The sequence below is a fragment of the Lampris incognitus genome, chromosome 9, assembly GCF_029633865.1.
Source record: "Lampris incognitus isolate fLamInc1 chromosome 9, fLamInc1.hap2, whole genome shotgun sequence".
NCBI lineage: Eukaryota > Metazoa > Chordata > Actinopteri > Lampriformes > Lampridae > Lampris > Lampris incognitus.
Window position 1 is genome coordinate 16,748,580 of NC_079219.1, and position 12,603 is coordinate 16,761,182.

Here is a 12,603-nt window from a genome sequence, read left to right on the forward strand (position 1 = left end):
TTCTGAAGATTGTCTGTTTTGTGTGCGAGTACAATGAGCCAAACTGGAGTCAATTTCTTACATACCTTGAGCATTTGCGTGCTGGACTTCCACGTGGCCAATCAAAACATTCACTGGCCTCCCTTGCTGCAGGATCCATGCATACAAAATCTCGCATTCCTTGGTTGACACATCTGTGTCGCCATCATGAATGAGAGCTATATGGAGTCCGCTATTTTTTTGCCTGTCTTTTTAAGTGTATCCGCTATCACTCCAATAAACTGGGCCCCTGCCGTGTCGTTGCTGTATGTGGGGTTAACTTTAACTCCATTCTTTCTTAATAAGTTTATGTGACCCTTGAATTTTGTGATTGGTATCTCTTCTTTGGCAATGTAGTATGCTCAAGGCTCAGCATTTTCGGTTTTTACCGATTTTCACCGAAAAATACCCAGATTTTTAAACTGATTTTCACCCGGATTTTATGTTTCCACAGATCCAAAAATGGTTCCTGTTCGTGTGAGGTTATGTAACAGTGTCCTCTTGTGGCGAAATTCGGCATGCTGGCTGGCTTTGAAAAATAAAAACAGAAAACGCTGAGCCTTGAGTACGCTGTATTGAATTTTATTTCAATTTCGGCCTCTTCTGCAGAAGGATTTGCAGATGCATGCCTTTCAAATGCCATTTGCAGAGATGCTGAACTTCCAGCTGTGCACCTGTCCCTGCAGTTTGTGCTTCAGGCTGTTGTTGTGCTTAAAGATAGTGGCATGCTTGAACATAGGGGTGCCGGTCAAGGGGTCAGCAAACTTGGTTTCCCCTGCAAACGTTGGCCCACACTGAGAACAATACATGCAGTACATGAGGCCTTTTTCTTTGCTAAATCGCAGCCATGAATATTGCACAAGCCATTCCTGTCGAAAGGAATACGTCTTTGCGTTTTTCACATCACCTGCTGCTCCCTCATCTGAACTGTCATCAGTTTGGGTCGGTGGAATAGGAGGAGGGTCTTTTCTTTTAAAAAACGAATCAATCGTTTGTTTAATTGTTCATTGCACAGTGAGAGCAAGTCCTACTGAGCGGCGACTGACATCTCGCGCGCGATTCCCCTCCCCCCACAACGCTGCTTAATTTTGGTCACGTCACAAGAGCCTCGCGAGAGCTCCTCTCTCACGCATGTGTACACACAACCATACGCCAAGCCCAATCATTCACACACAAGTTCTTGCTCTTATTGGTTTTCACACGATTTAAAAAAAAACACGGTTATATTACAAGTAGCACTGGTAAGCCTAGGTTTAAAATGTATTCGCACTAATGCCAAAACTAGGCGCAAAATGCGACTAAATGGTCGCACTCTGGAGCCCTGTATGTAGAACTATAACACCCTACATTCACAGACTGTGCAGTACAATCAATAGATAACCTGGATGTACAGGTTTCCTAAAACTCAATCGTAGTAGATATGCATTTGTATAGGCAAAAGGAAATTGAAGAGCATAAACAAGATAACGAGCAAGACAGAGTTCTCAGTGAGAGCTAATTTTTAAAGAAACTGGAGGCAATAATGCGCTGATTATAACATTCTGAAGTGGAAGGTTTGTAAGATATTGTCACATTCTCATGATTTTACTCCTTGACATCAAATGAAAAATCCCCGCTCAACAAAATGTTTCATACTTTCCACTTTGAGATATAGTTTGGTTTGCCCTTTGGAGCTTTGGTGTTTCTTAGACTTGGAAAAACAGTATTCACTTAAGGCATTTGCAAATTATCTGCAAGATACCAGCAAGGAAGTCAAGTGCATTAGTCAAATCCATCAAGCTTTAATAGCCTAAACTCTAAAAGTCATTAGGGAACTGGTGTTAACCAATCTCTTCAGTTCTCCAATTAAAACCTCCACATTTCATGGTGACTGATTTTAAATGGAATTTTCTAAGTCAGACATGGCTTTTTGCATGCTCAATAATCCAGGTAAGAAAATGAATGAGTTGAATAAGTTCATCTGGACACAACGTTTATTGACAAACATTTCATGACTCATCTAAGTGACCTCTTCAGTCAAAACTGACTGCAGGTATCCCTACCCTTATAAACCATCCATCCATTATCCAAACCGCTTATCCTGCTCTCAGGGTCGCGGGGCTGCTGGAGCTTATCCCAGCAGTCATTGGGCAGCAGGTGGGGAGACACCCTGAACAGGCCGCCGGGCCGGGGAGACACCCTGAACAGGCCGCCGGGCCATCACACGACTGAAACCAACGGTTAGTTTCATATGCAAATAGGAGTGACCATTAACTAGAGTTTCAATGGCCATGTGTAGTATTCACAGAAGATTTGGGAATGTTTTCAATCACAGCATTGTAAGATAGCCACAGATGTACTCTTAAGGCCGTGACGGACCAGGCCAATGGTCAGCCAATGTCAGGCGGTCAGTGAACGTCTGTGGCCCAAGTTTTTGCGCGGTGTCCCACACCGTTGGCACTAGCTGGACCCTTGTCGGCAGCTTTTTGGCCGATTCAGCATGTTGAATCAGCGGCGGAGCCTGTCGGTGAGAGCTCACTCTGATTCTCTGATTGGCTGTTCAGCTCGGCAAATCGGTGCACGAGAAGAGAAATGGAAGTTACTAAAGCAAGCAAACAACGACGGCAAGAGGCCACACACAAAAGGCTCTGAACAGGAAGGAACGGAACGAAATTTTTAAAATCGGAGGTTTCATTTATCTCCAGCTCTCAACTCTTGTTTGGGAAAGCCCCTTGAGCCCGTCACTGTGGTATCAAGGATTTCATCCATTTAGTGTGATTTCTCATTTTTTGTCTCCGCCTCTTCCTTTCTTCTTCCACAACCAAAAAGCCAAGGGCTGACAACGCTAGTGCCCTTTGCAACTTTTTATCAGACATATTCTCGATTAGAAGTTGATATTTTACGACACCGTCTGTAGTGAGCGAAAATTGAGTGAAAATGGTAAGCAAATGCTGCTTTGTTTATGGTTTGTATATCCGCAGTCCTGGGTCTTCCAGTTTCAAATTTTGAATGACAAATACAGATTACCGCCACCTGCTAGTATGGAGAGTTATTTTCTCTCACGCAGGCACAGAATGTACATGCGAGTTGGCTGTTGTCTTTGCGGTGTGTTAAAGTGCTACTTTTTGGTTGATGCTAGATCCAACAGGGTGTAGGCACAGAAGTAGCCTTGATTGGCTGTTGCGTCGGCCAGTAGACAGCGCGGAACCTCGAAGTATACTGACTTGAAACACTTTTTGGCCCAGACACAGGTGACGTGAGGCGATGCAACAGTCGGCCTTCATTGCCGCTAGTTCTCTGATGTTGGTTTGGTGTGTCTGGGCCCTTGTGCCCCCCTGGCATCAGGCCAGGACTCTGCAGTCTACACCTATCCACAGGCCAGTGGCCACTCTCTCAAGGAAGAGGATGTACACATCCTTGATAGGGAGGAATGCTGGTTTGAACGGGGAGTCAAAGAGGCCATCTATGTGAAGAGGGAACGACAAATCCCTGAACCGAGGGGGAGGGGGGGGGAGTGCTAAGAGTACATCTGCTGCCATCTTACAATGCTGTGATTGCAAACATTGCCAAATCCTCTGTGAGTAGTACACATGGCTATTGAAACTAGTTAATGGTCACACCTATTTACATATGAAACAGATTGTTGGTTTCGGTCATTATGCAAATGTATGTTTAGACTGACGAGGTCAGATGAGTGATGAAACGTTTCTGTCGATAAATGTATCCAGATGAACTGATTCAACTTTCCTTTACTAAGTTAGAAATGTGTTTGTGTTTTTCCCAATCTATGAGCACCTGTGGGTTTGTTTGTTGTTGTGTTTTTAATCTCCTGAATCACCCCAAGCATAGTTTCTTTTGACTCTTTTAAACAGTTAAAATTATTCTTTTACTATGGACCATCTACTCCAGGGTCATCCTGATGTAAAGGAGGGAGAGCGGGGCACTGGTCTGCAGAGGACCAGGGGACAGAAAGTTAAGCTGGAGGTCTCTTTCGCTAACATGAATGGCGAAACGCTATCCCATCAGACTGAAGACAGGACTGGGGGATACTGTACAAGGTAACGATGGTCAAATTACTTGAGTAATAATAGAGGTTGCTTTTAATCAAGCTTTCAAATGGTAAATGGACTGCATTCATATAACGCTTTTCTAGTCGATCAACCACTCAAAGTGCTTTTACAATGTATGTCTCACATTCACCCATTCACACACAGATTCATACAGTGATGGTGGAAGCTGCCACACAAGGCACCAACCTGCTCATCAGGAGCAGTTAGGTGTTCAGTGTCTAGCTCAAGGACACTGTGACATGTCTCTGGAGGAGCTGGGGATCAAACCAGGAACCTTCTGACTACTAAACGACCTGATCTACCTTCTAAACCATGCCGCCCGTATTTTACCACTATTATTTAGTATTAGAAGCAGTAGTAGCCTAGTAGCAGTAGTAACAATTGACATAGTCTAGTATTTTGATTGATCTTGGATCAATGGCTACAGAGTTGTTGAAAAGACATGGAATTAAAAAATATGGTTGATTGCCATTTAAGGAGGTTTGCAGGGAAAAGTTCTGGTCTATCTAAAAAGTGATTTGTAGCATTAACCTAAACAATGATTCCAGGTGTCATGAAAGATCCTCAAAGTAACAAATCAACTTGGAACTAATTTTTTTATTAAATACAAGTAAAGCAAACTAAATATTTGTTGTTCATTTTACATTCCCAAGTTCTTGTCTTTTTTAATGGAAAAATGAGCCAGATGAATTTGTGTTCCTACATCACAGGTCATATTGCATTTTTTTCAGCAAACTCATCATAACATGATTTTGTCAATGTTGTCAAGGCAAACACTGAACCTTCTGTGGTTAAAAGTTGTGTTTATTTTATACAGATCATTAAAGAGTATAATACCACATCATTCCCTAAACGGGTACAGTGTTGAAATTGTCTTTTGTCCACAGGAAATCCCCCAGGCTTCAGGGAGAAGGGAAAGCATCCAATGGCAAGCTTGCTTATTTATTATCTGTCTGTCTGTCTGTCTGTCTGACCTACTAACTGAATGGGTTGGGTTTTCTCTACATACTGAGCTTGATTTAGACCTAGGACTTGTTAATACTCTTAGAAATGCATGTCCTGGGCTAGATGCAAGTGTATTACAGGTTCTTATCTTATTTGCGAGGAATCACCAGAGCTGGGTTAAAGCTTAGAAGAGTCTAAGGCCAAGAGCTCACCAGTATATCTCCTGTAACAAATGCGAAATTTGGTGGAAAAGGAAGTGGATTAACAATGATGTCCTCTCCCTCTATGAGACACTATTTAGCATGGCCTTTAACCCAATACGCAAACCAAACTTAACCACCCAGTGCAGCTGTTCAGTGACCAACTACAGAAGGCTGTATTAGATAGTTCTCAGCTAGGAATATGGGAGTATGTGTAGCTGGTTTGGTATGAAGCATTCTAATCTTGTTGAAAATGGCCAAATTTCCCATTCAAGTTTGATAAAAAGTATGGGTCTTGGTGTCTTAGATGTTCCAGATGAGATTGAGAGCACATCCACTCCCAAGAGAAGCCTTTTCAGTCTGCAGAGCCAACAGGTGGAGGATGAGGAGGAGGAAGAGGAGGACCGTGCGGTGCGACGTAGCTCCCGAATCACCAGATACAAACTAGATACTCGCAACCAGTCAGTTCTCTATGATCGACTTATCACCAAGTGAGTCCAATCCTGCTCACTTCAATTTCTAATGTGTTATGTGTTTTTGTTCACCTCCGCTTAGGTTCAGTTAAATACACTACACTGACCAATCGGTGACCTCGGAGGGAAAATACCTAACAAAGTAATTGAAAAATTATTAAAAAAAACTGCTTTTTCATTCACCCATTGTAGACAGATGTTTTAGGTGCTACTTACTACCCCCATATTAAATATCGATTACAGAATAGAAAACCACTTTGTAGCCAAAAAGGTCAATTACACACCCTTTGGTCTGTATTACACAGGCACTCTCCTCACCCTCTTTTGTTCCTTCGCATCATTCAAATTTGTTCTTGAGTAGGACATTGATTTGAACTGCAGATAATATTATACTTAGACATAGTTGTTTTCAGTCTTTGTATTTGGTATGGCTCTTAAAAAAATAATCTGGTCAGCATGATGAGGATTAATTGAAGGTAATCGCCAATTTGTTTTGTTCAGCTTGTATTTTCACAACATGTACACCTCAAAGAGATTCCGCCTGATGGGGCAATGCTGTATTTTTCTGATTCTCCATTTGACCCCTAGCACGGCTGAAGCTGTTCTTCAGAAGATGGATGACATGCAGAAGATGAGACGGCGGCTGAGGAGCAAAGACAGAGATGCTAAAGAAGAGGTAAGGATCCTATCACTTGGGAGTTAACACGTCTGCAATTATTGGCCCTACTCGGTGGTGAAAGAAAATTCAACCTTCAAGCAATATATTTCCCCTTTGAAATGGTTATAAGAATATTTGACTTTTCTCAAGTGCTGTTATTTTTTTGTTTTCTTGCCATACTACAATATTCCTAAATTTAAGTAAATCCAAGACCCAACAGGGAAAACTCTCAATTTTATCAGCCTCATTCAGACTGTTCTCTGGGGCACTAGTTTGGTCCCAACCTGTACTTTCGGAGGAGGCCTTCTTTAACACTAGAATGACCGGGATTTCCCTCCTACCTAAAACAACCATGGGCAGTCAAAATGACTACCACATTTTAAACTCTATATTCTGTCAAGATAAATACCCAGTTGAGATTTAATGCACTGCATGTTAGGAAATGTCTGTTAGGAAATGACTGACACCAAAATTAAAATTTTAACAACTATAATACTATTCTTAAACAATTTCAACTTCAGAGAGACATGGTCGAACTTGAATAGCAAAATTGAAAGAGTGAAAATATTACCTGAAAAACAAAACCGAAAACACATATTGCTAATCTAACAAACAAGGCCTATAAAACGTGAAATGTAAAAAAAGAACTGAAAATAACCATTGAAGCAGTCCCAAAAAACGACTGGAACTTAAAAACTACTAGAACGACCGTGGGCCATCAAAATGACCGCCCATGGTTTGCCAACATCACGGTTGTCAAGATAAATACTCAATTGAGATATTAATACATTGCATATATTAGTATGTCTGTTAAGTAATTACTGACACCAAAATTAAAATTTTAACAACTTTAATACTATTTTTCAAACAATTAAAAATCGCCACTGTCCAATGCCTGTAACTACTGCAACGCCTCGGTGGTAGTCATGGTGCGTCTGAAATGGCAGCTGTACCCAGACATATTGGAAATAATCAAAAATCAAGTTTAGACTATTACTCTGCACTGGAGAATGCTAGTTTGTTTCTAGGACAGAGCAATGAACGTCATGAAGGAAATGATGTGACCAACACGCGTCATAAATAGTGACATGACGTGCAAATTACACGCAGTCATTTTGACTGGTCATGGTCATTTTAGATAGCTCTTATAATAACTTTTTCTTGTGTGCAGTTGATCTAAAACTAATTTTAATGCAAATGTAAACAATTTCAGGAACATTCAGGGAGCAGCAGAGCTGTATTTTTTTCACCAAGTTATTAAACTTTGAAAATCCAAAACAGTCAAATTGACCGCCTTGGTCGTTCTAGTGTTAAGAGCACCAGAGAAGATCATGTCTTGACTGGAAAATCATCTGACCTGTTTGCTTCTAGAAGTTGGGGATGTACACCAAGGGTGGGAGACGAAGGTCTTTGAGGACTCAAAATGCCCAGGACAAGGAGAACCAAGGTGAGGTTGACCAGGTTATAATCCTCTCTGCACTCTTCTAATTTTTATTTCTTGAAATCTTGTTCTGTTCGCATCCAAGTCACCCAACAATTGTGTTTTGTGTCTTTGACACTTATGCTGGAAATATGGAGTTTTCATCCAAAGTGGCAGTAAACTGATAAATGCTTCCTGCCTATATTCACAACAGAGGGTGTGGATGATGAGGAGGAAGAAGAGGAAGAAAGAGAAGATGATGAGGAAGAGGAGGAGGAAGATGATGAAGAGGGGGAAGATGAAGAGGAAGACAACCAAAGGCGCTACGATTTTAGACAGAGGAAGACTGTGGTTCGCTACCAGGCCCCTCAGGATGGTATAACTATTTTGCACTTGTGGTCTGCTATTTAAAACGAGCACTCAATTGTTCAAATGTGTCAGCTGTTGATGTGTCAAACTAGAAATTGGCAGTAGATACTAATTGGAGGCCCTCTGGATGAAAGTCTTGCATAAAAATTTTTTGAATGTTATGGGTTTTTTTGTTTTTTTTGGAGGGGGTGGGGTTAGCAGTCAGAATGCATAGACCTGTACAAACGCTCAACCTTTCTTTTAAGGCTCATTATTCTGAAGTTCAGGTAGTTTTTGAAAAAACAAGTTAATTCTCTCTGTCAGAACCCAGAGAACCCAGGAAGCGCAGCATGTACTTCAAAGGCCACTCATCGTCTTCCAGACGGAGGTTCAGGTTTAGCTCCACTGCTCCCAGGAGTCCCTACAACAGACGGAAAAACAGTCGGTTAGTATGGTAGTTAAACTACTTCTCTTTAACTGCTAATTGTGCGGGGGTTTAGTCAGTGAGGTCTATGCTAAATTGTTTGAATGGGTAACATGAGGGCCAAGTACCATCTGTCATGATGCAGTCCCACTTTCTGTATGTGTTTTACCTCTTGGTGGTTATACCTCTGTTTCCCTGTTAACACATGGCAGTTCGACTAATACAAGCAGTTCAATCCCTCCCCTCCCATAATCAATATAAGATTCTTACACAGTAAAAACATTACTTAACTACTTTTTCTTAGAGCAAATTTTACTAATACATCAGGGGAGCTTTCTGGTCCCAAAACAGCTGCGCTATCAGGCTAAGGTGTTCAACTAGTGACCTTTGGTTTTACTAATATTGCACTTTGTTTATTGTTCAGCCCAACCAACGGTGGCATCATTGCATGTACATTCCATCTCAACATTTTTTTTATTCTTCCTTTTTTCTAAATTCCCTTTCCTTCCGCATTCTCAGGAGTAGCTCTGAGAGGTAAGACACCCATGATCTGTCTTTAGTGCTGTTTACTGTTGGTTAATTATTCCATTTTGGTTCATGATTGGGTACTGTCTGTCTGCAGCGTGATTGTTTAGATGTGTGGCACACGTGGGTGGAAGTATAGCTCAGAATGTAAGCAACGGGACAGTGAGTTAGATTTGCGTTTGCTCCATAATTCAAAAGATATATATATATATATATATATATATATATATATATATATATATATATAATATATAGCAGTATAGATGAGTTGGCATAGACCTGCTGGCTCATAGGTTTGTCAACATTGCACTTGGTTAAGTGTCAAGCACTTGTTAAATTACCAACTCAAAATTAGTTTGCCATTTTATCTGATGTAGGTTACCAATAGAAATAGTCAAGTAAGTGAAAAACACAAAACATAATTAATTTGTCAGATTAAACTGTAGCACATTTGCAGTTAAGAGGAAATCTTGTATCGTATTAAATAGTTTTACATCTTAACTGTTATATATGTATGTATGTCAGTTTGGCTAGTGAAGCTTAAGAAAACTAGAATTATTTTGATTTCTCCCCAACTCAAACAATGGATGTAAGCCTATTGGATTTATTATATTATTCCTTTATAGGGTTTCAGTTAGGAGTGGGACGATTTGCAAATCTCACAGTTTGATACGTCTCATGATTCAGGGCTTACGATTTCGATTTCATATGATACAGTGGATGCCTTGGTAAGCAAAAGACAAAACACCATTGCAGTTCTCTATTTTTAATTTATTTTAAGAATTAGGCCCAACATTTTGGCATTATCAAGACACGTATTCAAACGTAATGCAAGAGCAAAAGTTCTAACAGAATTTTGTGCCATCTTATCTTATTTTGTAACACAATTGCTTTAATAAAACCCATCCATCCATTACCCGAACTGCTTATCCTGCTCTCAGGTTTGTGGGGATGCTGGAGCCTATCCCAGCAGTCATTGGGCAGCAGGCAGGGAGACATCCTGGACGGGCTGCCAGGCCATCACACAGGCCCGTCATACACACACACACACACACACACACACACACACACACACACACACACACACACACACACACACACACACATTCACATCTAGGGACAATTTAGTATGGCCGATTCACTTGACCTACATGTCTTTGGACTGTGGGAGGAAACCGGAGCACCCGGAGGAAACCCACACAGACACTGGGAGAACATGCAAACTCCACACAGAGGACGACCCCCAAGGTTGGACTACCCAGAACCTTCTTGCTGTGAGGCGACCGTGCTAACCACTGCACCACTGTGCCGCACAGTTGCCTTAATAAAACCATTAAAACATAATTCAGTAACTAATTTAGGCTTGAATACAAAATAATAAAATGTCAACATAAAATGAAAGTGCCTTTTTGACATTTCCCATGAAATGGCTTGGTAAGGGGCTCATACGCCAAATGAGTGCTCAAGTGAACATAAAGTAACAACTAACTAAATCATATCATTTCTACTTCCTCAGTATATTCAGTTCAATCCAATGTCAAGTTCTTTTATAAGAAGAGCAATTTATCCACGTTGTCAGATGAGAGACGAGATCTGCTTGCACTGACTAGATCACCGGCTGTAGAGAAAATTCTTTCGCTTGGCACAGCTGTCCCAGGGACAGACAGGTAGCGTTGTGCCAGCTTGGCTAGATGAGGGAATCTGTATTCATTTGCCTTCCACCAGTCAAGTGGATCTGAGTCGACTTGAATGCATGGTGTTACCTTGTTCGAAGCCATCTCCTCTTCCACAAGCTTTGAAAAGGCTGTGCAGTTGCCTCTTCTGTAAAGAGCTCACCAAACAGCTTGGCCATTGCTGACTTCTTCTGGGGGGGGGGGGGGCGCCTTTCCAGGCTATGGTTCTTGGTTTGCTGTTGATGAACTATCTGTTTCTGCATCTTTGTGCAGACTCTGCGAAATAAAGAGAATACCAGTACTTGTATTTACCACATTATTGAAAGTTACAAACATCTGAGTAAAAAAGATTGTCTTTGGTATAAAAGATTAACTAATTTAAATTTAGTGAAACTACATTAAACAATGTCATAAACAATGTAGTTATGGGGTGTGGGGCTACCTGCTCTTCAGCTTCTCTGACGAGATTGAAGTAGACTTTGTTGCACATGGCTTGCTGCAGGTACGGAAGTGACTTGAAATGAGGATCAAGGGCTGTGGCCTGGTTGAGAAAGCCGCTTAGATCCTCACTGGTGTGTCACCCATCCAAATCGCTGCTAATGGCTGCTTTCACATGTCTGATTGTGCTACAGTCCTCTTCTGTACGTTCCATTAATTTTAATATCCTCTTCTGTAGTGAGAGAATCATGGACACTGAGGGGGCTGTTTCTGTGCTCATGAGAGAGGTCACCATCTTCAGTGGTTTGAGGACCTGAATGAGCCCTCATTATCTGTCAAGATGCCAAAATCCTTCACATTCTTTTTGATGGTCTTATCCATCACAGCTGAATATATGGCAGCCTGCCGCTCCATGTACCTTTCCAGCTTGTCATACACTGTTCCATCTGGTTACAACATCATGTATTATTTTGTGGTTAGGAATTCCTAACATGTCCTGTTTGGTTTTCAACACACGTGCAGCTGTGGTACTATGATGGAAGAATCAAACCACCTGTCTAATCTTCCCAAGAAACCAGGATACCTGGTTGAGGGAGATGGCATTTTTTGTAGCAAGAGTGAGGATGTGGGCAAAACACCCAATCTGTGGTCCCAATCCAGCTGTTCCCTCGACTTCATTGACTGTTTTTCGTATTATCAGTGGTGACTGGGATTGACATGTTGGACTTCACCAATTTCCACTCGTCAACGGCAGTCACAAGCACATCAGCTAAGGATTGACTTGTGTGGCTCTTATACAACAGGCGTGTCTGTAACACAGAGCTCTTTAACTCCTACTCCAAAGTAATATAATGAGCCATCACAGTCAAATAACTCTCTGTGGCTCTTGAGGTCCACGAGTTGGTGTTCAAAGCCTAGTGGTGCACTTCACTTAACTCGTTCAGAATTCTATGCCGTGTTTTGTCATACAGGTCAGGAATGATTTTGCATGCGATGTGGTGCCTTGATGGTAAAGCGTAGCAGTGCTCCAATATTTTAATCGTGTTTAAATCCAGAATCTTCCACTATTGCACGTGGTTGCATGTCCTTGGCTATGAACTGTCCTAATGCTTTAGTGATTGATTTTGCTCTGTCTGAATCGGCGGGCAATGGCTGTTTGAAGCAACAGGAATAAAGTGCGGGTTTTTTGTTTTTGTTTTTTGTTTTTTTGCTGCCTAAGCCTCACATTAATGAGACCGAAGGATGATGCCAGCATAAATGGGCAAAAGTGTTCATCATGCTCCCGCCTGTGTAAGACACGCGTGTTGAGCAATGCCTGCACACTGTCTCCCTTCTATCCACTTGATTTTTTCCATCTTTATCCAATGTAAAACTAAATCCATAATGCCCCCAAACAACTGACCTGTAAGATGGTGGTGCGTCCTCAAATTGT

At 41.5% G+C, this 12,603-nt stretch overlaps 1 protein-coding gene across 2 annotated transcripts in view; it reads left to right on the forward strand.

The window, feature by feature from the left end:
* The window catches only part of LOC130117613 (ATPase family AAA domain-containing protein 2-like), a 64,564-nt gene that overhangs the window by 1,743 nt on the left and 50,218 nt on the right, over window positions 1–12,603 (forward strand). Inside the window, exons 2-8 of one of the 2 annotated variants that reach the window (XM_056285730.1) lie at window positions 3,907–4,055; window positions 4,955–4,995; window positions 5,520–5,703; window positions 6,274–6,361; window positions 7,715–7,790; window positions 7,978–8,139; window positions 8,436–8,556. In XM_056285730.1, coding sequence (XP_056141705.1) covers window positions 3,907–4,055; window positions 4,955–4,995; window positions 5,520–5,703; window positions 6,274–6,361; window positions 7,715–7,790; window positions 7,978–8,139; window positions 8,436–8,556 — 821 coding nt within the window. The remainder of the gene's footprint in view (window positions 1–3,906; window positions 4,056–4,954; window positions 4,996–5,519; window positions 5,704–6,273; window positions 6,362–7,714; window positions 7,791–7,977; window positions 8,140–8,435; window positions 8,557–12,603) is intronic. The other variant, XM_056285731.1, reaches the window with a different exon arrangement.